Source organism: Lampris incognitus, chromosome 2, assembly GCF_029633865.1.
Source record: "Lampris incognitus isolate fLamInc1 chromosome 2, fLamInc1.hap2, whole genome shotgun sequence".
In the NCBI taxonomy this organism is placed as follows: Eukaryota; Metazoa; Chordata; class Actinopteri; order Lampriformes; family Lampridae; genus Lampris; species Lampris incognitus.
Window position 1 is genome coordinate 43,751,154 of NC_079212.1, and position 26,830 is coordinate 43,777,983.

At 45.8% G+C, this 26,830-nt stretch overlaps 1 protein-coding gene across 1 annotated transcript in view; it reads left to right on the forward strand.

Moving 5' to 3' along the window:
• The first annotated feature begins 522 nt into the window (after positions 1–522).
• The window catches only part of LOC130130077 (neuronal acetylcholine receptor subunit alpha-2-like), a 44,652-nt gene continuing 18,344 nt past the window's right edge, over positions 523–26,830 (forward strand). The window contains exon 1 of the mRNA XM_056299812.1: positions 523–643. Coding sequence (XP_056155787.1) covers positions 523–643 — 121 coding nt within the window. The remainder of the gene's footprint in view (positions 644–26,830) is intronic.

Here is a 26,830-nt window from a genome sequence, read left to right on the forward strand (position 1 = left end):
CAAACAGGAGCTTGCTGGAAAGCACTAGTTCTCTAGTTTTAACAGGAAAAAAAATGGCATGTCTCTAGCTCAAACCGTTGAGGTGTACTGACGCTCTAAAGACAACATAATATTTGGGGTGTATGTGCTCCCGTGGGCTTCAGAGGGGTTGATTTTAAATCAATTTAACCTATAAATTAATTACTTACCAAGAAGCCACCCACTGGCACCATGCCAGTTTGTAAGCCTGTTCCCAACCATGCTGTTTGTTAGGATAAATGAATCGTGGGTTGATCCAGGCCACCTTGCCATAATATTAGTTAGTTGCATATGTGCATCACATATTATTTGCATGTTGATGGAATGAAAATGCTTTCTGTTCACATAGGCAAATTCATCCTCTGATGGTACCTTTATAGCAACATGTGTGCAGTCGATCGCTTGATTACATTAGGGAAACAAGCTCTCGCTGCAAGTTGCACTTTAATGTTAGCCTGGTCAACCACATTGTATATGAATTTTATATACCTGGCTGACATACGGATGGTCCCGTCCCATAAAGCTGGCATGGTGCGGCTCAAGGATGACTGGCGCAATCCTGACCGGTCTGCTAGTTCTCTGTGGAACGCCCCTGTTGCCAAGAAACCCAGTGTGGTCAAGACTTGTAAGGGGACAGGCAATACGTGACTCCTCGCTGTGTCCCTCTCTAAAGCCGGACCCAACTCAGCACACAGTTCCAAGAGGACTGCTCTTAGAAATCTGAAACAGCTGATAAGCCAGTCATCATCATGGGCCAGAAAATCGGCATGGTCTCTAAATACCCATTCCCTTCTAATTCTGCCATTGGCAGTGTCTTCTAATAAGGCCAAAGCTGCCATCGTTATTAGGGTATGTGTTGCACCCTTTTGCGCATGCTTTTATATCCAGTTATTTAATTGCATACACGTGGATGTGTTATTGTTTCCAATAAGGCCCATCCCTCTACGCAGTGCAAATCAATTTGAGGAGTAATTGTGTTCATATTTGGTCCGACAGACTCTTAGCAGTATCACTGTAAGTGTCACTAATTGACTAAAACAATTAGAAACATGCATACGCCAGACATGAAGCTGGCGTGGAGGAACACAAATTCTCATGTGCATTTCACTCTTGATACATCAGAACGTGAGCGTGAAAGATGGCGCATGCAACGTTTTTGTGCCTATGCAACATTTGTACATAAGGCCCTGGGAGTCCTAAGCAGAGGCTGTGCTCAAGCTGCATGTAGTAACCTTAGCCTTTAGACATTTTCTGCCTTAGAAGGGAACTATGTCTTTGTTCGATCAGACAACACTTCAACAGTTTATCATTTGAACAATAAGGGGGGCACCAAATCCAGTCAGTTCCTGTGAGAGACTCAGAGGCTCCTTCAGGGGCCATCATTTTACTTTGCAATTCTCAGGGCAATACATTTTCCAGGGGTGCAGAACAAGGCTGCAGACATGCTTTCCCATGAAAGGCCCCCTCTGGGTGAGTGGAAACTGAACCTGATGGTGGCTCAGATGATCTGGGAGAGGTACAGCAGAGTGGAAGTCGACCTGTTTGCTTTGGAAACATCGACATACTGTCCGCAGTGGGTCTCGATCTCGGAACCAACCAGTCCATTGGGGCAGGATGCAATGGTACACCCCTGGCCAGACTGCCTCCTTTATGCCTTCCCTCCGCTTCCACTACTCATTCTGACACTTCACAGAATAGACAGATGCAACCACACAGTGCTGCTGGTGGCTCCATACTGGCCTGGGAAGATATGGTTTATTGTGATCCATCGGCTTCTCGGTGGAGTGCCTTGGCCTCACCTATCAAGACAGGATCTTCTGTCACAGTTGGGGGCGCGCATTTAGCGTCCTCACCTGGATCACCAACAGTTGCATGTTTGGCCCGTAAGGGCCAGGCTCGCTACTGAGCTCTTGTGATTAGGCTGTTGTCGAGAACATACCTCACATTCGAGCATCCTGAACTAGGGCGCTACATGCCAACAGGTAGAAACTCTTTTCCAGTTGGTGCGAGGATCAACATGTGATCCCAGAGCATTGCTCTGTACCTATATTGCTGTAATATTTGCAGATATTGCTGGAGGGGCTCTCAGTCTCTACCATTATGGTGTATGTTGCTGCCGTCTCGGCTCAACATGTTTTGGTGGATGACTGAACTGTAGGGTCACATCCTCTGGTGAACTGTGTTCTGAAAGGTGCACTCCGGTTGTGGCCCCCACATGTTGTACGGGTGCCTTCATGGGATTTGCCCATTGTCCTAGAAACGCAATGTTCCCCACTGTTTGATCCCCTGGAACAGGCTGACGTCAGATGGCTGTCTGGTAAAACTGCCTTACTACTCACTGTTGCATTTGCAAAGCAAGTTGGTGAGCTTCATGCCCTGTCTGTTGCCAGGGACTTTTTGCATTGGAATTCTGATGGGCCTGGGGTTCATAGTGCCCCAACTCCTCATTTCCTCCTTAGAGGATATCAACTTTTCACATCAACCAGCCTATCAATTTGGCAGTTTTGCCCCTGCAGCCAGGGGCAGAGGAACTGCATCCTAATGTCCACCTACTTTGTCCTAATTCGGGCTCTGGGGCAGTATATAGATGTTTCGGCTTGGTTCCATAAGTCTGATGCAGTATTTGTTTGTTATGGAGGGCATAGGAAGGGCTATGTATGCCTTGTCAAAACAGACTGTCGAACTGGGCTGTCAATAACATATCACACGCGTACAGGCTCAGGGCCCCCAGGTCTGCCCTGTGATATGTTATTCAACCAGGGGTGTCTCCACTTCTTGGGCTGCCTTGAAGGGTGTTCCACTGAGTAGCTTCTGTGCTGCATCTACTTGGGCTTCTTCTTGTACCGTTGCCCGTTTCTACAGTGTTAACGCTGCCACCGCACATCCTGTGGTGACGGCAGTCTTGTCTGCTCCTGATGCCTGTAACTGAGGCATGGTGAGTGCAAATTCCTCATGACCTTTTTGGTATGGGTCATCCAGGTATTACCTATGAATTATCTATGAATTCTGGATGACTGCCAGAGTTCATTGTCACTCGTAATCTTGAAGAGAAGATTCTGTAGGAGACGACTGCTGGGTGCCAGACCCCTTTATCAGGTTGTTTGCGTCAACCAGTTCGCAAGTGTGACTTTGTTGGTATTATGTCTCGACCCCCTGTGCATGTGCGTGATGCAAATCCAGGTATTACATGCCCTCTCCGGTGGTCAGTCAGAATTCATAGAACCTTAGTTACATTCGTAACTCTTGTTCTAAGACCTGAAAAGCCTTTCCATAGAAAACAGTATAAAAATACGGGCGATACTTTTTCACAGGTCTGCGACACAAGGCCTAGGTCAACCTCAAATTCTCTGTGTATTTACTGGCTTGGACCCAATAACAGTAGTGCTTTGCACCTATAACACCCCGTGTTTGTGTTTTGTCTATTTAAAAATGAATGGACTGCTGGACTTCATGTGATTCCAGAGGGATGCATACCCATAAATAAAAAACGTGCCATGGTGCAAACAAAGCTCCTTACAACACACCTAGACAATGTCTCCAACATTTCAGGCAAAAAAAAAAAAAGACTGTTGACAGGAATACCCAGGGCAATCCAATCACTGTCACATGGGTCATCTCTAGTGGACCACTTGTGTCACAGAGCCGGTGCTGTAACCCATCAGCTTATGTGGCCCTGCCCTTAAAATGCTCTATTTTGGCCACCCCCCAGATGGTAATCCTATTCTTAACCACATCTAATAGCTGTCTCCAGCCCAATACCTAAACTTAACCATCTTGAACCTTATCTTAACTGCTGTTTCCTGGCTGAAAGAGTGTTTTGGTGGTAGGGTCACATAATGTGACGGATCACTATATTGGTGTAACACCGGCAATAGATAATCAGACTGCAGAGCTGTCCTCATAACCTCACAACACTTCCATATCATTTTGTTATCCTATTTCAATGTTATATCCTTCTCTCACCACGATGTGTGATTAATGTTTTTTGTTGTCTCATCTCCCGTGTATCTGAATGGTGTGATGTGCATCTCTCTTGTGTGCATGTGTACTCTGTCCTCCTGTCAGGTCTACATGGTGATGCTGGTCGCGTGGCTCAGGTGCTAAGCTGGTCTGGTGGTATCTGGTCACAGCTTGGCATCCTCCTCATATTCTTCATATATCTTATAATTCTGTTATCCTCTTTCAGTGTTGTATTCTGTAAATTGTGTAAACACAACATTCATTGCACGTCTGTCCATCTTGGGACACACGTCTTCGGACATCCCTCCTTTGTTGCGCTACCTGAGGTTTCTTTGTATTTTTTTCTCCCTGTTAAAGGTTTTTTTAGGGAGTTGTTCCTTATCAGATCTGAGGGTCTAAGGACAGGATGTTGTATTGCTGTAAAGCCGCCTCAGGCAAATTTGTAATTTGTGATATTGGGCTATACAAATAAAATCGACTTAACACTTGACTGTAAGATGAAGGTGACCAAACATAAATGTATTCATTGACTGCAGGGACGATTTTTTTTCTGTTAGTATTGTGATAGTTGAGTAATTATTGCAACTAATTAATATTTTAGCTGTCTCGTGTGAAAAATGTGGACATATTCATCGTCGTATTGTTTGCGATGCACATGACTTTTTCATACCAGTACCACAAGCTCAAAGTGTCTAAATGTCAACATCCTCAAATCGAGATAAAGTGTCACATGAGAGCCAGAAGAACAGTATAGTAGTGCAAGTACAGAATGCCACCACCCTCATGTAGCTCGCTATTGAAAAGCCATAGCCCAGCAGGTCTGAGCTATATGAAGGTCTTTATAAATGTGTTGACCTTGAGCATTGACGTAGCTTCTTTTTTAAAGGTAAAGGGCAGCTGTGTGACCTGATAGGCTGTTGCATGTATAGTACATACACTGTATATCCATATTTTAAGATGGACAATGCATGAAGGGTTACTGTAAATGCTGATGCTGGTGCTCCTGCTGCTACCAAGATGTTGTGATTAAGGTAGAATCATATAAATTCTTTTCAGTCACACTTGAGTTACTCGTGGGGTTATTACCATTTTAAAACCCAAATTATAGTTTTGAATAGTTGCAGTTAAGAAAAAGTGCACTTACACAAGCACTTACAACCCGAATAACAGTCCTGGCTTTTTCAACTCAACGGGCTGAACTAATTGGCTTACTAATTGTTTTTTTTCCCCCTTGACTACAAGTATCCCATGGGTAGCCTGAAACGAAACCGTGGTCTGTATAAAGCTGACAGGGAGAGGAAAGGGGGAGCAGTGCTGTGGTCTGTGCGGTAAAGGTGAAGATGAAGTCTTGGCTAAGGATTGAAGGTAACGGGCCTTTGCTTTCAAGGCCCAAGTTTTATGATGTCCGACGTGGAGTTAAGAAACTCAAAATAAGTGGCTTCTTTTGAATGACATCTTTCATCCAAAAATTCACAGATATGCTTTGACGTTGCATGTTTTACTTATTTCATCCACTTTTGTTTTTGTGCATTTTTTGTTTATTATATCTTGAAATTGTAATGACTTATCAGCCATTTTTAGTTGTTAAACACATTTTTTAAAAGAAACAAATCATGTGAGTGTTGCTGTAGGATAAAATAGATGTAAATAAATAATACTCTGGCGGCCTATTAGAGAAACACTGTTTCAGCAGGTCAACGCTAATGAGTCAATAATCGGAAGATATAACTCATAATTTTTTAGCATCCTCTCATGCGGCTTCAAGACATTTCTGGATTGAAATTTATCCATATTTCATAAGCTGGGTATAGAGACACGAAGGTAAAGTGCAGCTTCACTGGTTTCACATGCTGCAGACACGACAAAAGATTTCCTTTCACTGTTGTGATAAAGGTCTGTGGATGTGTTCAGTATGACTGAGCGTGGGATAGCGCATAGAGACGGTGAAGGGCCATTTATGTACTAGTACAGCCAGAGTTGAAGACTTCAGGGCCATGGTGTTTCATTCTGTTCATGGGGAAAAGTACTTAATGTACATCTTGATAGAAGCGTTCAACCCATCCTTGCTTTAGAAGATTACAAGCACATTTAACTATTTGTCTTTAAAGAGAATAAGAGTTTTTTTTTTCGTGGACTTTTTCTCCCCAATTGTATCCGGCCAATAACCCCTCTCTTCCGAGCCTTCCCAGTCGCTGTTCCACCCCAGCTGCCGATCCGGGGAAGGCCGCAGACTACCACATCCCTCCTCTGATACATGTGGAGTCACCAGCTGCTTCTTTTCACCCGACAGTGAGGAGTTTCGCCAGGGGGACATAGTGCGTGGGAGGATCACGCTATTCCCCCCAGTTCCCCTTCCCCCCTGAACAGGCGCCCCGTCCGACTGGAGGAGGCGCTAGTGCAGTGACCGGGACACATACCCACACCCGGCTTCCCACCTGCAGACACAGCCAATTGTGTCTGTAGGGATGCCCGACCAAGCCGGAGGTAACATTGGGATTCGAACTGGGATCCCCTTGTTGGTAGGCAACAGAATAGACCTCCCTGAATAAAGATTTTTGAGACAAGTTTATAGATCAGGGTCGTCAAATTCACATGACATGGCGCGTTTCATTGGTTAATGGGAATCACATCAAGGGCAAGACGTATGTAGTTTATTGACATGCTTTTATTTAAGCGAAAAAATAAAATAGCTTTGATTATATTGTTGCATGTCCCATCTAGCCTTCTCGCAAATAATTTGGTCTGTATAAAGCCCTAAAAAATTCAACAAAAAATGTGCTTAGCCATCATAGCGTTTTTGTCGGGCAAAATAATACATTCTGATTACATTTTTACATGTAGGCTACCTTGCAGCCAATTCACAACAATGAGTATGACAGCAGTTGTGTGGGACTTTTTTTTTTTCAATGATATTTTATTGGAAGGAAACTTGGGTGTACAGAAAAAAAATATATATACATACAAATACATTGTAAATGGAAATAATTGTCCCTCCATGTTTTGGTAATCCCTCCCACTCAACCCTCACCCGTTGCTGATGCAAAAAAGGTTAAAAATAAATATTAAATACAGTTATAACAATTATAAGATAAACCAAAAACTACAAAATATGAATAGGATAGAGAGCTTTACATCAACAAGATGCATTCAACCATCTCATAAGTACCAAGTTCTGGAGCATTGAAGTACAGAGCACCATGTACATATGAACTATTAGCAGCCATTTCTGTTTGCCTAAGTCATGCTTTATGATGTCATACATTTTGATTGGAGAAAATTATATCCCATATGCCATAAGTATAGTAGTCTACACTGATGCACACCCAATTAAAATTAAAACATATAATACAAATAGTACAATTGGTTTTAATCATAGGGAAGCATTGTCAGATGGTCAAAATAAGATAAGAGGGGCTGCCAGGCAGAGTAAAATTTCTGTGCTGATCTGCAAATGGCAAATTTAATTTTTTCTAGTTTAAGGAACATCATCGTGTCCTCTATCAGGGATGATGAAAAAGGGGGTGCAGGGGACTTCCAAAGAAGTAGTATCCTTCTGTGAGCAAGAAGAGAACTTAAAGTAATAATGTTTAGCTGCGTCGATGTGAAGTTTTCAACTAAGTCTGGCACTTCAAAAATAGTTATCCCTACACCATGTAGGACCTCCACTCCAATGACTTCAGAAAATATTTCAAAAAAGGAGGGCCAGAAACTTACCAATTTAAGGCATGACCAGAACATGTGTGTTAGGTCAGCTGGGGATTAGGCACAACAGTCACACCTATCATCTACTTCAGGGCAAAATGTTGAAAGTTTAAATTTAGAGAGATGAATTTGATGTGGAACCTTAAACTGGATTAGATTCAGACGGGCACAGGAGGAAGAGGAGTTGACACATGCAATAGCCCTCTCCCACCAGTCATCATCAAGCTCTGTACCCAACTCTTTCTCCCAGGCGCACTTAATATTGCTAAGAGTATGGTCTTTGAAAGATATATTTGCTTATAGATCCGTGAGATAAGTCTTCAAGGCATGAGAAGAGTTTCATGACTGGTCATTTAATAAAATACATCCTGATGTAAAAGCAAAATGATGAATCTTAAATTTTATGCTTGCCCATATGTCTAAAACTTTCACATAAAGTGTTTCACAGGCCACGATATAACAACTCAATGGCTGTGTGGGACATTTAATAAAAAATTAAAGCAAAAGATCTTTGATCATGTAGTTTACATGTCCCATACAGTCTAGCCTTACGGCATGCAATTGGCTGCACATAAAACCCTAAAAATTACAAATAAATTCACAGTCAAGCAAAACTCACATGCAGCCTATTTCACAGACCTAAATATGACGCATCCTTGTTGGCATGCTATTTAGCCACATAGATTGGCCTATTTCAAGCCACCAGACACCTGACATCTCCTCTTTGAAGCAGATTCATGAAGTCTTGGCGTAAAGGTCTTGAGCTGTAGCCACTATCAGAATGAGTCGAGCTCTGCGAGAGGAGTTTTTAATCTTCATCCCAGAGAACATTTGCTCACACAAATAAGTACTCCTGAACATGCTCAGGACACGAAGGTGGAGCTGTGGAATCATGTTTGGGATGAATGGCATGAACTTGCCTGCCCCAACAGAGTCAAACTTGACTTTCAGTGTGCCATTGCACTGTAATTCCATCAGTTCTAATTCTAAGTGGTCTGGAGCGCTGTCCACATGTACTGCAAATGGATTCTTAAAAAGCTCCAGCCTGAAGTTCTGAGTCTCAAAGTCAACAAATCTTCTGCTGAATTCTCCTTTGAGTGTCTTCAGTTTTTCTGTGCATCTCGCTTAGGAAAGCGGTGGTGAGGGTGTTTTCCACTGACTAACAGGTCGGAAAGTGAACATAATTTCCCTGCTGCATTTGGTTCTTCCACAAACTAGGGCTGTCATGATATTAGATTTTCACTACACGATTATCGTAGCCAAAAGGATTCACGATAATGATATTATCGCGATATCTATAAAAATTTTGAAAAGAAAAATTGATAATGCTATCAGTGAAATTCATCTTTAATTTTTTTTTTATTGTGCGTTTTGTCTCTTTTTTTGGCAAATGAATTATACTCAGAATACAAGCGTAGAGAGACAGTGTGAGACTGTAACCATAACTACAAAAGCACACAAAAAGAACAATTACATTTTAATGGATAGTGAAAAGGCAACAAGATGAACTGATAAACAAAAGATCCACAAGGCCTAACATCTGCCATCAATACAATGCCAACTGAAACAAAGTCACTTGTGGGAGCAGGGGACAGGGGGTTTGTGTGAGACCACAGGCTGACAACTAACCACTCTGATATACTGTGATTTAATGTCCACTGACCATGTCCTTACATAATTTTTTCCTCTTTTTATTTTTCATGATATGATTTTGCATGGCAGTAGTAGTCACACACTGAGGTAGTAGCTAGCTAGTGTAGCATTTGTCCAAGTTTAAACCAGTCCGAGTCAATGTCAAACCCCACAAAGGATACTGTATTCAGAGTACACATGAGCCCTGGTTATTTTCTTACAACACAAATGAATTTATAATTAATTGCAAGGCAGGGGAATAAAACTCAATTTGAATAAACTCAACCACACCATCAGTCAATTTTCAAAGGTTATATTCGAGCAAAAGGGAAAGAAGAAAAGTTCCATATAATTCAGTTCAGTTCATAAAGTCAATATACTCCACTTCTGGATTTCCCAGTTATCACTCAGTTCAGTTTAGGTCAGTTCACTCAACAAAAATACTCCACTTCAGGATGCAATAAACAAAACTCAAAACAAGGAAGTATTCTCAACCTCAGTTCAGTTCAGTTAACTCACAAACAAAAATCCACAAGCCCCAAAGCTTCAGTCAAGAGGGAAAAAGGCAAAAAAAAGACAAATTGCCCCCTCGGCTTTCGCTGTCTCACGGTTACCATGGTGAGTGATTACAAGCTGTTGTTGAGTCTCCGGAGATGTTAAACTGTTGGATCCTCGACGGATTCCTTGAGGTGATGAGAGGAGATTATTTTTCATGGGGACACACATGCAAATATAAAACAAGTGTGGATTTAACATGGCGCAAAGGCCTGGGTAGGCTGATGAAGTGGAGGTCTAACTTCTCCCTGCTCTACTCGCCAGTGTCAGTCGCCTGATTTGTGCGACTCATCCATCATAAAGGAATGTAAGGGGCCAGTGGGTAAATCAGAGCCATATCACTGGTTGACAGGACTGGTGGGTATGTGGAGGTGAGTGAAAACAGACTGAGAGTCGGAAACAGCTTTCTAACATTTCAGATTTATAACAATCTAATTTGGGCGATCGCCACACTAGTTACTGCATCACAGGAGAGGGAGCGAAAGTGAGAATGGAAAGAAACGGAAATAATTTAAGAGGCATGAGACAATGAATCAGCAATGTAGTTGTGGTGCCTTGGGACAAGAGCTGCACAGAGGAACTGGTGTTGGGTGGAGATTTTGAGTCTGCGTAGGAACTGCATAATTTCTGTAGAATGAGCTCAACCTTTGTTTATAATCTTTACCACTACAGTGTTGTCTGAGTGGATGAGTGTAGACTTCCTAGACCATTCGTGCCCCCAAATAACAGTGGCTATTATGATGGGGTACAGCTCATGGAGTGTGGACAAGGGGGAAACCAGTTGGGTCAAGAGAAATGAAATCTGGAGGCCACTTGGAACCGAACTATCTCCCACTGTAGTAACTGCCAAAGCCTATGGAAGGAGCTGCATAAAGTTCAGTGTCGTCGGGTTGAGTGGCAGTCATTGTAAAAAAAGAAATCCCATTCAAGGAAGATAAGAATTGTTGCCGGAGATGCATTTCCAGTTTGTATGCATTGTCTAGCATGACTTTCTGGAGGGAGGGAATGGCTGCCGCTTTGTTAGAATGTTGGAGAGGAAGGGTTTCCCTTGGGTGATTATGCATATAGTATAATTGGGGTGGCCAAGAAGGGCTAGCAGTTATTGCTTTGTGCATCTGCCTGCTGGCAGATAGTTTAACAGAAGCAGTATGATGCGCTGTATTTTCTCGGGGGGCAGAGATACATGGAAGGAGATAAGAGTCCAGGGTAATGCCTAAAAACTCTATGGAGGTGCAATGCCATGAAGTCTTCTCTTTGGAAATTGGGACACTGCGTTTTGAGAAGGTTTTGGTAAGAGTAGAAAGCCCGAAGCGTGGAGGTGAGGATGGAGGGGTGAGTTTATGGGTGTACTGAGGTGCTTTGCTAGTCAGTCTGCTGGTATGGTGGGATTGTGGGGGCAGTGTTGTGGTTACACCGCCCCGAGCTGCCTCCCCGGCACGTTCAAGCCACTCCCCCAGCTCGGACGTGCCGGAAACATCCGAGCGCTCGGCTCGCGCTCTGAGGAGACGAGCGCTGCACTGCACCAGGTGTCTGCCATCATCCATCAGGCGCACCTGTGGCAATCAGGCAGCCCTCTACAAGAAGCCTCCCAGAACACCACTCCGTGCTTCGACGTACTGAACCCTGCGGTAAAGTTCTGACAAGCCCTCCAGCGTTCCTTGCATTCTGTTTATTCCCCAGTGTCTTATCTTCGTGTCTCTGTTTCCTCCCAAGACTCTCCTTCCTCGTCCCCAGCGACCTTCACGTTTCTCCCCGGACCTCTCCTGCGATCTCCCCCCTTGTCCTTCTACCTGGACCCCTCCTTTCGGCCTGGACTTCCCGGATCTCGGACCCGGACTTTCTCGGACAACCCCTCTTGGATCACGGACTGGACTTTCTTGCCAGGTGCACGCACATTATTTCAACACCTCCTGGTCATTTACATACCGCACCACACATAGGCTAAAAACACTCACACATACACTCACTGGCCACTTTATTAGGTACACCTTGCTAGTACCGGGTTGGACCCCCTTTTGCCTTCAGAACTGCCTTAATCCTTTGTGGCATAGATTCAACAAGGTACTGGAAACATTCCTCAGAGAGTTTGGTCCATATTGACATGATAGTATCACGCAGTTGCTGCAGATTTGTCGGCTGCACATCCATGATGCGAATCTCCCGGTCCACCACATCCCAAAGGCGCTCTATTGGATTGAGATCTGGTGACTGTGGAGGCCATTTGAGTACAGTGAACTCATTGTCGTGTTCAAGAAACCAGTCAGATGATTCGAGCTTTGACATGGCGCGTTATCCTGCTGGAAGTAGCCATCAGAAGATGGGAACACTGGTCATAAAGGGATGGACATGGTCAGCAACAATACTCAGGTAGGCTGTGGCGTTGACACGATGCTCAGTTGGTACTAAGGGGCCCAAAGTGTGCCAAGTAAATATCCCCCACACCACCACCACCAGCCTGAACCGTCGATGCAAGGCAGGATGGATCCATGCTTTCATGTTGTTGACGCCAAATTCTGACCCTACCATCCGAATGTCGCAGCAGAAATCGAGACTCCTCACACCAGGCAACGTTTTTCCAATCTTCTATTGTCCAATTTTGGTGTGCCTGTGCGAATTGTAGCCTCAGTTTCCTGTTCTTAGCTGACAGGAGTGGCACCCGGTGTGGTCTTCTGCTGCTGTAGCCCATCTGCCTCAAGGTTCGACGTGTTGTGCGTTGAGAGATGCTCTTCTGCATACCTCGGTTGTAATGAGTGGTTATTTGAGTTACTGTTGCCTTTCTATCAGCTCGAACCAGTCTGGCCATTCTCCTCTGGCATCAACGAGGCATTTTCGCCCACAGAACTGCCGCTCACTGGATATTTTCTCTTTTTCGGACCATTCTCTGTAAACCCTAGAGATGGTTGTGCGTGAAAATCCCAGTAGATCAGCAGTTTCTGAAATACTCCAGACCAGCCCGTCTGGCACCAACAACCATGCCACGTTCAAAGTCACTTAAATCACCTTTCTTCCCCATTCTGATGCTCGGTTTGAACTGCAGCAGATCGTCTTGACCATGTCTACATGCATTGAGTTGCTGCCATGTGATTGGCTGATTAGAAATTTGCGTTAATGAGCAGTTGGACAGGTGTGCCTAATAAAGTGGCCGGTGAGTGTAGTTGTACACGCAAACCACGGGACACCACACAGTTTATTCACACATCTCACTAACAGAACGTTTTTTTTTTTCACCATACAGTCCCCTCCCACAATAAAACCCCCCTTTGTGGATTTTGAAGTCATCCTGTGTCTGTCTGTCTTGGGTTTCGCCATACGGGTCGGGTTCTGGTGCGCGAGCATAACAGAACGTCGAAGCCATTATGGACCCAGGCAAACCCAAGGAGCAGACGGTCCCTGTGACGCCCCAGAGCCCCGTCCCCCTAGAGGCAGTAGTAAGAAGTCACAGCTGCCAACTTGCCTCTCTAAACTCAGAGCTTACTACTGCCTTCACCGGAGAGATCAGCGATCTTCAGTCCGGCTCCCAGGCCGCGACGAGCGCGTTAGACGCCCTCACCGCGCAGATCGCTGCGGTCTCCAGGATGAGCGACCACGCTGCCCTGGCCTCAGTCTCTGCCCCCAGCTCGGCCTCCGGTTTCCCCGTTCCTGGTCCCGACGTTCCCCCTCCTCCGAGTCAACCCCCGGTGCGAGCCTAACCTCCCCTGCTCCAATGCCTTCGGTGGGGAGTTCGAGCTATGCAAGGGTTTCCTTGGTCGGTGTGAGCTGCTGTTCAAACACCAGCCAGCCAGGTATAGAACAGGAGAGACCAAGGTAGCCCTTGTCATGTCCCTCCTCACCGGCAAAGCCCTCAGCTGGGCCATAGCGGCGGTTGGCCATACCGAGCGGCTCGCCTCGGACTATGGTGCCTTCCGCCGCGAGTTCAATCTGGTGTTCGACCACCCAGCTGACGGGCAGGACGCTGCCGGCCGCCTCCATTCCATCCAGCAGGGAACCAGGTCGGTGGCAGATTATTCCTTGGAGGTAAGGATACTCGCGGCAGACAGTGGGTGGGATGACACTGCGCTCAAGAGCGCGTACAGGAGGGGGCTGAGCGAGCCCATCAAAGATCTCATCGTTCGGGACCGCCTTGCCTCCTTCAACGAGCTCGTCGCCCTCCAGATGGACGAACGGCTGCGGGAGCGGCGCCAGGAACGCGCCCCGCGCACTGGCCCCTCCCATAGACCAACCCCCGTCCGTTCTACCGGTGCCTTCCCTGGGTCAGCGTCCCGTGGGCTCTCTCCACCCTCACACTCCCCACTCCCCCCAGATCGTTAAAGTTATTGCAAACCATCCTGATTCCCAGATAGAGGACTTGGCAATCCCTGTTTGTCAGTGCCCTTGTGGAGTGGGAACATTAACAGTGGGGTGTATGTTGATGGCGTAAGGGATGATTGGAGGAGGCGGTGCTGCGGGAGACAAGCGGATAAATACCGGGGTATTGCGTGAGGAGGAGGGATGTGAATGAAAGGGGGCGATGACCATGCATGCAGTGGCTGGATTTGAGGGGGCTCTACAAAGCTCATAGGAGAAGAATATCTGAGCTCCGAAAATGCAGCTGTAAATTTCTGAATCTCAGGTGCCCCATTAATTCCCCTGGTTAAGCTGTTGTAAACGCACTGCTGCTTGGGTGGGGAAAAGAACATGATAGCTGCAAAAGCCTGTTCCTCCTGAAGCATAAGGCCATAGCAAGAATGACTGCGAAGTAGTCGTCGCGCTCAGACGTTCGGTCTGGATACGCTTAGCAGATTATGTCTCGATAGTGTCGGAGTGAAAATGCTAGAGCAAATTCAGCGGGAGTGAGGTCTTTTGACCGTGAATGAACTGAATGACTAAACATCATTAAGCCTTGGCTAGTCTGCAGTTCCCTGGGCTGGCTGACTATTGGTGAGGGATGGCTAAAAGAGCTGGGCTAGATCTACGTAGTTACTGGAGAGGATTTGCTGGCGATACAGGAGAAGGGTGATTGATTAATGAACCTGGCCACGGGGGGGCATTGCTGTGGCTAGGATGAAAATATTGTTACATACAAAAAAACGTGGGTGTTGGGGAGGGATGAGAGTGGGGTTGGGAAGGGAGGGGGGAAATGATAGCCCAGTAGGAAATGGAGGAGGAAGCTGAAACTATCCAACTTGGTTCATCTGGGATGGGGTTGCTGGGAGAGGCTGTTGGATTGCTGTGTTGGCTGTTAAGGAAGTATTAGAAGTAGCAGGAGTCATGTTGCTATGTACGGCTTAAGGAAGAACAGAGGATGGATGATGGATATATGTTCATGGGGATTTTGTGAACATGGATGAAAAGAAAGATGTGATGAGCTTAGAGAAATCAAGAGGTAGAGGGAGCAGGCACGGGGGAAATATGAACTGACCCCCGCCTGGTCCTGGCCCTGGAGGAGGAGGCACTGATGTCACGAGCGATGATCCTGGAGATGGGTGGCTCAGTTGAGGATACCAGCAATATGGGAGGCTCAGAATTTGTTTTGGCTGGAGTGTTGGTGGATGCCAAGTAAAGTTGAAACAACCTAGTTTTATTGTCTGAGCGACTGAAGGGAATGCTTTTCCTCTTTAGGGCACTTTGAAGGCGAGGGACGGTCCAGTCTCTGATGTTGGTTCTGGGACTTGGATATGGAGATGGCCGATGAAATGGAGGTGCACCTCGAGTGCGCCGAGGAGGGCTATCAGGAGTTAGTTGTGAAATCAGAACAACAGTGGAAGGTCAACAAGTCCGAATTAGCATATAACACCCTTAAAAACCAAATGTTAATTTACCAGAAGGCAGTTAAGGATGCGAGATCAGCGAACTTCTCTGAACTAATATCAAGAGGAAAAAAACCCAATCCTAAGGTTCTCTTTAGAGTAATTGATTCTGTTATTAATGGTCCCTCCACTTCTCTTTTGGAACCTGATGTTGAGTTGTCTGAAAAATTTCTCACTCATTTTGTAAATAAGATGGAGAATATCACGTCCCATATCCAGCCAGGTTCTTACATTCGTTCCATTCCCCATGTTAATTCTGCCTCTTGAACCCAGTTTCAACCAATTACAATTTCAGTGTTAGAGAGTACAGTCTCCAATATGAACTCTGTAATATTTGCTAGTAATATTTGATTTGCTAATGTCCCTTACGGCTTTCCGTAGCGCCACAACAAAGTCACGTGATGTACGTAACAACGTCAGTCGGAATCCGGTCGGTGAATAAACACCCAGCACGAGAGAAGTCGTCCTTGCTTTATTAATGTTATAAGTTAACATAGCCAGAGGGCACAGATCATTACATGGTGTCAGAGTAGCGGAGTTTAAATACCCAATATGGATTCGTACGGCGTTCCAGCTCCACGGATGGACTGGGAATCGGCGAACTTACCTGAAGCATGGAGACGATTTCGACAAACAACGGAGCTAATGTTCACGGGCCCCCTGCGCGGGAAGAATGAAGAGGAGAAATGCAGCTACCTCCTGCTCTGGATAGGGGAAAAAGGGCGCGATGTGCACAACACTTGGACACTCAGCGGAGAACAAGCCAAGAAGCTAGAAACGTACTACGATAAGTACACTGAGTACATCACCCCCAAAGCAAACCCGATTTATGCCAGATATAAATTTCATGAAAAGATGCAGGGAGAGAGTGAATCCTTAGAACAATTTATAACTGAGCTAAAGCTCCTAGTCAAAGACTGTGGCTACCCAAATGCCGACGAGATGGTCAGGGACCGCATCGTGTTTGCCACCAACTCACCCAGAGTGAGAGAAAAGCTACTTAGCCAGGGAGCTGAGCTAACGCTAGAAAAAGCCATAGATGTAGCCCGCTCACACGAGCTAGCAAAGCAACAGCTAACGTTTATGGGCCAGGGCAGCACACATGAAACGGTGCACGCAATAGGCAGAAAGACTTACAAACCGAACGCACCCAAAGCAGCTAACGCTAACTTCAGACAAAGGGACGTTAGCACCGCCGCCAGGGCGTGTAGCTATTGTGGAGGGCTACACGGCGCTAAAGCCACTTGCCCAGCTAAGGGTAAACAATGCATTAAATGCAAGAAGCTCAATCATTTTGCTAAAGTATGCAAGTCTAGCTCCCAGGGACAGACAAAGTACTACCGCGGCACAGTACATGCCGTCGGAGAGAACCCAGAAGAGTGCACCACTGACAGAGAACAGGAAGAACTGTACTTCGACAACATTACAGTGGAGAGCACCGCTGTGGGAGAACAGACAGAGCTGTACATAGACTGCATCTCAATAGAGAACAACGGAAAAAGCAACGAGCAGGCTTACGTAGAGGTTGGAATTGGCACACCTCCACAGAAGGTAAAGTTTAAACTAGACACTGGGGCACAGGCCAATACTATTCCCACCAACCTGTTTCTGGCGCTGTTCAAAAATGTGACACTGAAACCAGCAATACACAGACTCACTGAATATGGAGGAGGCGCGCTGAGCGTGAAAGGCACATGCAAACTCAAATGTAAGTACAGAGACAATGCAATGATGCTGGACTTTTACGTCATTGACACAAACGCCCCACCAGTCATGGCAATGAAAACATGCCGTGACCTAAACTTGGTAAAAATAGTGATGGCTGTGAGCGAGGAAAACAATGTCACATCACAGAGCATAATGGATGAGTATGCAGATGTTTTCCAAGGAATAGGAGAGTTCCCAGGCGAGTGCACCTTCCGCGTCACACCAGATGCAACGCCGGTCGTCTGCCCGCCACGCAGAATCCCCATCGCCCTACGCAGCAAACTGAGGGACGAGCTTGACAGCATGGAGAAAGGCGGCATAATCTGTAAGGTAACAGAACCCACAGAATGGGTGAACGCACTCGTCATTGTTGAGAAGCCAAAGACAGGCAAACTTAGAGTGTGTTTAGACCCCAGAGCTCTTAACAAAGTGATACAACGACCTCACTATCCCCTCCCCACGCTGGAGGACGCCACCACAAAGCTCGCTGGAGCTGAATACTTTAGCGTGTTAGACGCGCGGTCAGGCTATTGGGCCATCAAACTGAGCACTGAATCCTCAATGTTGACGACATTTAACACAGTGTTTGGCAGGTATCGTTTCCTCAGACTGCCATTCGGAATCGTGTCCGCTCAAGACGAGTTCCAGAGACGCGTGGATGAAACATATGAAGGATTGGACGGTGTGACGGCCATAGTGGACGATATACTAGTGTTCGGCAAGACTAAAGAGGAACATGACCAGCGTCTCAGAGCGATGCTGAAGCGCACAAGGGAGCGAGGGGTGAGGCTCAACCCCGACAAGTGTCACATATGCGTGTCCGAGGTAAGCTACTTCGGCCACACGCTCTCACACGAAGGCATCAAACCAGACCCACACAAGGTGAAGGCGGTCAAGGACATGCAACCCCCACAGAACAAAGCAGAGCTGGAGACAGTCCTCGGCATGATCAACTACCTCGCCAGATTTGCTCCACACCTCTCACAGATAAACTCACCCCTCAGACAGCTTCTGAAACAGGACAGTGAGTTTGTGTGGGATGCAGTCCACGACAAGGCGTTCCAAGAGATGAAGAATCTCATTACACAGCACCCAGGTCCAGTACTCTCATATTTCGACCCGCAGAAAGAGCTGCGACTCCAAGTGGATGCATCCAAAAGTGGCCTTGGGGCTGTCATGCTCCAAGATGGCAAACCAATTGCCTATGCGTCCAAGTCACTCAACAGCACTGAAGAAAACTACGCACAGATAGAGAAGGAGCTCTACGCTGTGGTCTTCGGCTGCAAGAGGTTCCACGAGTACATGTATGGACGAAAAGTGATTGTGGAGTCAGACCACAAGCCTCTGGAGGCAATACTAAAAAAGCCACTGGCAGCAGCACCACCCCGGCTGCAACGGATGATCCTGGCGCTCCAAAAATACGACATCCAAATCATCCACCGCCCCGGTAAGGACATACCGGTGGCCGACACACTGTCACGCAAGTCAATAGAACACCACGACAGTGACCTACAGGAAGGGATGGAGGCCCAAGTGCACACAGTCCTCAGCAACATCCCTGTGAGCGACACAAGACTCACAGAAATCAAGCAGGAAACAGCGCAAGATCCACAGCTCACCGCACTCAGACGAGCCACACTCACTGGCTGGCCAGACACAAAGAAAAAGTGCCCGCCCAGCATCCAGGAATACTGGAACCACAGAGCAGAAATCTCAGAAATGGACGGTATCCTGTTCAAAGGTGAGAGAATCATTGTCCCCCAAAAGCTTCGCAAGGACATGATACAGCGCATCCATGCCAGCCACCTTGGCGTGGAAAAAAGCAAATGCCGAGCAAGAGACTTACTGTTCTGGCCTGGCATGGGGAAACAGATCGAGGATGCGGTAGCAGACTGCAGCATATGCCAAGAACGGCGCAGCGCAAATGCAAAGGAACCAATGATGTCACACGCCATACCCGAGCGGCCGTGGCAAGTGATAGGCACAGACCTATTCACATGGAACTCACAGGACTTCATAGTCACTGTGGACTACTACTCCAGATTCTTCGAGCTAGAAAGACTTTACAGCTGCACCTCATCTGCCGTCATCATGAAGCTGAAAGCAGCAATGGCTCGACACGGAATCCCCGAGACTATCATCAGCGACAACGGTCCGTGCTACAGCTCTGGTGAGTTCCGAAACTTCTCACAGACATGGGGTTTCTCACACACCACCACAAGCCCCCACTACCCACAGAGCAACGGCCTCTCCGAGAAGACTGTCCAGACAGCCAAACGCATCCTGGACAAAGCCAAAGCTGAGAACAAAGACCCCTACATGAGCTTACTGGAGTATCGCAACACACCGGTGGACAACCTGAAATCACCGGCACAGCTACTGATGAGTCGGAGGCTGCGGTCCATTCTCCCATCAACAGCAAAACACCTGCAGCCACAGATCGCCAGTCAGGAGGATGTTCACAAAAGGAGAGAGGTATGTCAACAGCGCCAGCAGGCATACTACAACCGAACAGCCAAACCTCTGCCCCACCTGCCCGCAGGCACACCAATCCGCTTCCGGCAGGAGGATGGATCCTGGAGACCTGCAACTGTGGAAAGACCAGCGAACACAGACAGGAGCTACCACATCCAAACCAAAGAAGGTCAGATCTACCAACGCAACCGTCAACACCTGCGACAAAGCAGAGTGAACACTCACACTACGCACACACACACTTCACAGCAGACTGTTACCAGCGCTAACAACAACACACAAGCCCATCAGCAAGAGCATGCTGAACCTCCAGACACGAACAATCAGCGACAACCAGACACACAGCCTGGTTACACCACGAGGTCAGGTCGCACGATCAAACCAAGACAAATCCTTGACTTATGAATGTTAAAAAAAAGAGAATTTTACACCAACCTGTACTATACCTGCTATGTTTTGAAAAGAAATATTTACAGCGTTCACTTACCTTGTGTACCTACCTGCTGTTTGCAGTTACCAGTAATGAAATGAAAAAAAAGATGAAATGTTATTACGGTGTCACATTTAGACAGTGAAGGAAATGTTTTACACTACTTTGTTGCAGTCCAGTTATATAAGAGTTCCACTTTCATATTCTTTCTTATTAAGATTGTATTCGCTTATAAACGTGCTCAACGTGGTCTGTATCTCTGCAGAGAAAGCAGCACTTTTCAGAAAAAGGGAGATGTAATATTTGCTAGTAATATTTGATTTGCTAATGTCCCTTACGGCTTTCCGTAGCGCCACAACAAAGTCACGTGATGTACGTAACAACGTCAGTCGGAATCCGGTCGGTGAATAAACACCCAGCACGAGAGAAGTCGTCCTTGCTTTATTAATGTTATAAGTTAACATAGCCAGAGGGCACAGATCATTACAAACTCCTCCCCCTGCATCTTAGACATCATTCCCACTAAGCTGTTCAAGGAGGTATTTTCAACTATCAGCCCCATTAGCCTGCAAATTCTTAATATTCTCTGGTTCTTTTCCACATAGTTTTAAGCATGCTGTTGTTCGCCCAGTGCTGAAGAAACTAAATTAGATCCTTTGTCCTTAAGTACAGACTGGTCTCCAAATTGTCTTTTGTATTTAAGGTTCTGGAGAGTAATTTATTCTCAACTGATTTCTTTTATGAACACTAAGTGTTTTTAACAGTTTCCAGTCTGGTTTTAGAGCACTTTATAGCACTGAGACAGCTCTGGTTAAAGTGATACTGACATCAAAATCTGAAAATTCCTATTGATAAGCTATGTTCCGAGTTGGAATGTGACCACGGAGAAATTCAGTGGCCAAAACGGCGCGTCTGCGGCCACTTGAGAGAGTTCTGTGATTGACTGTAGATGGTGCCCAATGTCAGATTGTGCGTGTTGATACGTAGACACCAGTCAATTTGCATATAGGGTGTCCATAGCGAGATGCTATAAAACTACGGAGAAGCCATTCTTTCACCCCCTCCTGCTAGCTACTTGGCTCGAGTTTGTGCTATTTTGCTGAGACTTTATTATCAATCTTGCTACGACGTATTGCTATCTATCTATATATCCATCTATCTTTCTACCTATTTATTTAAATATCTATCATCTATCTAAGTTATTTGTATCACCGACTCCTCCTCCTCGAAACTGTAATCCTCGCAGAGAATCTCCCTCCCTCTTGCTCTCGCTAGCCGACATTTTTTGTAAGTAAGTGACAAGTGGTATCGAGCCCCACCCACCCAGAAAGACAGTAGCCAATAGCATTGAATTCTTAAAACCACGCCTATTTTCGGTTGTGATTCAAACTCCCAATGTTAAAAAAAAAAATGTGTGCAGAAAGGGCATGTCAGTCTCTCTTTAAGGTCACTAATGACCTACTGCAGACAGAGGTGACTGCTTGATTTTAGTTCTTTTAGACTTAAATGCGGCCTTTTACACAGTCGATCACAACATCCTCTTAAATCGTTAAGGATTTGCCTTGGCATCAAGGGCCCGGCTCTTGGCTTATTATGCTCTGATCTCACCAACAGTACTTTTTCTGTTCTGGGTAACTCTACCTCCTCGATGGCTCAGTTGAGTTGTGGTGTCCCTCAAAGCTCAATTGTTGGCCCCCTTCTGTTTTCTATAAAACATGCTGCCCCTTGGCTAGGTCATTCAAAATCACAATGTGCTCAGCCATTTTTGTGCTGATGACACTGTTATGCATGCCACTAAAACCCGAAGATCCTAGCAAATCTCACAACTTGCCTCCCTGACATTAAATCCTGGATGTCTGAAAATTTTCTCAAATTTAATAAGTCTGAGGTCATTCTGAATGGTCCCGAAAATCCCATCACCCCTTTTGGTACTAACCTTGGTGGTCTGTCGGATGGTGTTAAGCAGGCTGCTAGGAATCTTGGGGTAATATTTGATGCTAACCTCTGTTTTGATAATCAAATCAAACGTGTTGTTCAGTCATGCTTGCTCAAGCTCATCTCCAAAATGAGGTCATTTTTATCAATTGCCAATCTGCAAAAAGTTGTACATGCTTTTATATATTCTCGGCTTGACTATTGTAATTTACTTTATTCTGGTATCAGCAAAGGCTTCCACCACCGTCTGCATTTGGTACAAAACGCCACTGCTCAGCTCATTACCAGGACAAAGAGCCATGACCATATCACTCCTGTGCTTACCTCCCTGAACTGGCTCCCTGTTTATATTTCGAATTGATTTTAAAATTTTATTGCTCGCTTTTGAGGCTTTAAATGGTCTTGCTCCTACATACATTTTTGATTTATTTTATTTGGATTCCCCCCCCCCCCTTTTCAAAAAGACATGCACGATAGGGTTTATACTTATGTCTGTGCGCCTGACCGAAGCATGGCAAGACAAACTGGAGTTGGTCCCCGGGCGCTGCATGGCGGCTGCCCACTGCTCCTAGCTACACAGCTAGGATGGGTTAAATGCAGAGAGAATTTCCCTACAGGGATTAATAAAGTATCTCAAACCAAATCTTTTTCTCCCAAATTGTATCCAACCAATTACTCCACTCTTCCAAGCCGTTCCCGGTCGCTACTCCACCCCCTCTGCTGATCCGGGGAGGGTTTCAGACTATCACATGCCTCCTCCGATACATGTGGAGTCGCCGGCCGTTTCTTTTCACCTGACAGTGAGGAGTTTCGCCAGGGGATATAGCACGTGAGAGGATCACGCTATTTCCCCCCCCCCCCCCGAACAGGTGCCCCGATCGACCAGAGGATGTGCTAGTGCAGCAGCCAGGACACATACCCACATCCAGCTTCCCACCTGCAGACACGGCAATTGTGTCTGTAGGGACACCCGACCAAGTCAGAGGTAACAGGGGGATTCGATCTGGCGATCACCGTATTGGTAGGCAATGGAATAGACCGTCACGCTACCTGGATGCCCCCATCTCTGATTTATTGACCTGGTATATGCCCCCTCGACCATTAAGATTGACAGATGGAGCCCTGCTGGTTATTCTCAGGTCTCGGTTTGTTACAAAGGGTGACCAGGCTTTTACTGTTAGAGCCCCCACACTATGGATCGCTCTTCCTGTTGAACTAAGACAAACCAAGTCTCTAGCTTCTTTTAAATCTCATCTTAACATTTTCTTTTTATGGAAGCTTTTACAAATGTTTGATATTTGCTTTTATTTATTTATACCGTTTTTTTATTTTTACCCTTATTTGGTCTTACCGTCATATTTGCCTTGTCTGGTTTTATTTCAGCGGTTTGTAATCTCAACGGGATCCTCCTGGTTAAATAAAGGTTGGATAAAAAGTAAATAAAAATATTTCTTTGTAAAGCACCTTGTAACATTGTTTTAGAAAAGCGCTATATACATAAAGTTATTGTTATTATCAAAATTTACGAGGGGCTGGATTTGGCTCGTGAGACTTAAGTTTGACACTTGTTGTAGATGGTAAAACTGCTGCACAAGTGAAAAAGTTGAACAATGCCAATTGTTTGCTTTTTGAGAAAGGGGAAAAAACCATTCTTCAGATGTGAGGAAGTTGTGTGCAACGCTTTGACCAACTCCTGCTAGTCCACACATTCTGTAATACCACGGTGTCTCGAACTGTTGGAAGTCAGAAATTGAGGATAACAACCCCTCCAGCTGTTCAAAGCCCCCCCCTCACCCAAAAAAAAAAGAAGCTGAGCAGTGTAAATAACTTCCTTGTAGATCTCTGAGGAGATGTGCTGCCTGAAGTCACCCTGCCTGCTCCTCTTCTATTATGCAGGACTAGGAAATGAGATAGCCACTATGTTTATTGTTCCTCCAGTTAGTCAATGGCCATTTGCCTGGTGAGACGAAAATTGTCCAATATACCTGTTGTTCATGTGTCAGGGTGGTGTGTGAGAGAGAGATTGGAGGGGGGTTGTCTCAAAACGACCTTTGTCAATTTAACTATGCTTTAAAATAAATGTCTTATGTGACATTACTGTGTTGTAGCTCACAGGGTTGGTCTACTTTCTGGGATTCTACCCACACAAGTAGTAGGTTTACATGCAAACAAGAAATCTAATGAGTTATTCGCTTATGCCAATATTTCAGTTATTGCACACACATGGATATTTGTAATGCAATTACTCCGATAGCCGCATCCACACGGTTGTTTGCATAGATGCTGTACGCTCCATACCATGGAAACTATGGATTTACTGCTTCCCTCCATTTTTCTCCTCTTTAGCCTGAGCGATGGATTTCCCTACGCAGTTTTAGCTTTGGTGTTACTGCAAAACCAGCTGAAACAGAATTCATTGCAGTGTTCATAATGTAAACTACTAACAAGACACGTTAGTCCCTGCCTAACGGGTCTGACCCTTTAGCCGAGCGGTTAGTGATGTCGCCTTGTGGTGCAGTACACTCCATATCGAATCCCGCACCGGGCAGGAAAATAACCGGTTGCAATATCAATAGAGAGATAAAAATACCAACAGGTTACTATGATCAGTATCAACACCCACACCCGGATCTGCAACTCCCCCCCCCCCCCGACATGCACAGTTTCAGAGTTCAAAAGAAAGATGTGGTTTTGAATCACAAATGACAAATTTCCCTCAATTTGTTGAAGACTTTTGAAAACGGATGAAGGAGTTCACATGACCATTTCAAAATGGCGGTGTGCATGCAAACACACCCAGTGTGATTTGGGCATACAAGTGGCAATTTATAAAGTTCAGTAAAATGCACTAAGACAATGAGCCGGGGCTGGAGTCTGCTATAAATGGTTTGATACAGACAGTGGCCTCATGCAAGGTGTTCTCTACAAACTGAGAACGGCGCGAGCTCATTAGCTTACCTCTCACTGAAACGAGTGTGGAGCTACAAGGGTACCGTACTGGCACGGTGAAATGTTCCCCACGTTGATCATGTCATTGATGAATCACCATCTGGGAGAAATTAAACATGCCTGGTGGGGAAACACAGTGGGATGGAGCGTTCAGGGGCCAAAGGGTGGCAGCCATAGATGTAGCCTCACGCACATGTGACCGTAGTGGTCTGTCATGGTGAGTTGTGATGGATGAGGGAGTCTGTTCCAACGTGCCGGGGAGAGCCAGGGATGCGGGGGGGATCCTTGTGTCAGCGCACGATCACATTGTTTCAAGGTGGGCGAGACAAATGACTGCTATTATGCATCGGAGTTGGCTTGTAATTCACTTGACATTTTGCAATGTCTGGTTAACACAACATTTTATTCATCAGGCGACTTAGCCATGCCGGTCAGCTGTGGGACTCTGGTGAAGGAATCGCAGTAGATGGTGGGCAAAACGAGAACATTTCTGTGCAGTCTGCACAATATTTGTTCATTTCAATTCAAGACCTTGAGGAATTCTTGGTGGGGAATCACGTTTATGATATAATTCGTAACAGGAGCTCTGTGCCTTGTTGATGAGATAGAAAACCGTAGCCTCTTCGCACACAAAAACCTGCGTCGTATACAAATGAGGGAAGGAAAAAAAACTCAAATTAAATTACTTCCTCTGGAAAGAGGTATTGGTTCCACACTATTCCAAACAGAGCTTGCTTTCAGATAGTGTGTTGCTGACACACCGGGGGGACAACACGCCCCCACCACCACCACGCAGTACACTATCCCTCCGCAGAGGATACCCTGCAGGTTTAATGCGTTCTGGAGCCACAGCATTGTGACGATGCCTCGAGCAATCTATCATTATTTACTCTGTGTGTTATGAGAACGCTATTGGAGGTTGATGCATTGATATATTGTTGACTAAAGATAGTTTTTTTTCTATTGCGCTATAAGACAAAGAAAAAGCCTCAAGAGCAACTCCCAACATAACATATGCACAATATTAAACCCATGCGTTATCCTTGTCTCCCATACAGAATCCCGTCAGGGAGTTTAACGGCGCTTCTCTATGCTGGAGTATTTTGAAGACACACTCATGCTACGTATTCCGCCTTCCGGTGCTTCTTTTTGGCCAAAAAAGATATCGCACAAACAAACAAACAAAATACAGATGCTGAACAAACTTGACTCCTTTTGACCCCTTTTCGAGTGACCTGGCAGGCTGTATTCTAAATCTGGTGAAAACGCAAGCGTTTTAAAATACAGCAGTACCTTCAAGTCACTCTTTTCTTTTCTTCTTCTTTTTTTTCTTTTTAAGTAGAGTGAGCAGCTTTATATTGGATTTTCAGTCAGCGCAGTGGGAACAAATATGAAAATGGGGTGGGAGCCAGAATTCAAGCCATCAGCAGACTGAGCAAGCTGAGAGTTTGCATCAAAGTGGTAAAACGCAACATCAGCGTTAAAGTGGGGGGTCCCCTGTCAGGGCGGATGAACATATACCTTTGGGAGGGCAACCGTGCTGACACACTTACGGTTGCCTTTCATTTCCCATTTGAAATCAAGCTACAACCCCCCCCCCCCCCCGAGCACTCACACGTTCACTGTGATGCAAACTTGCCTCATATGAAGCAATATTGTGTGTCTAATAGATTAGCCTCCC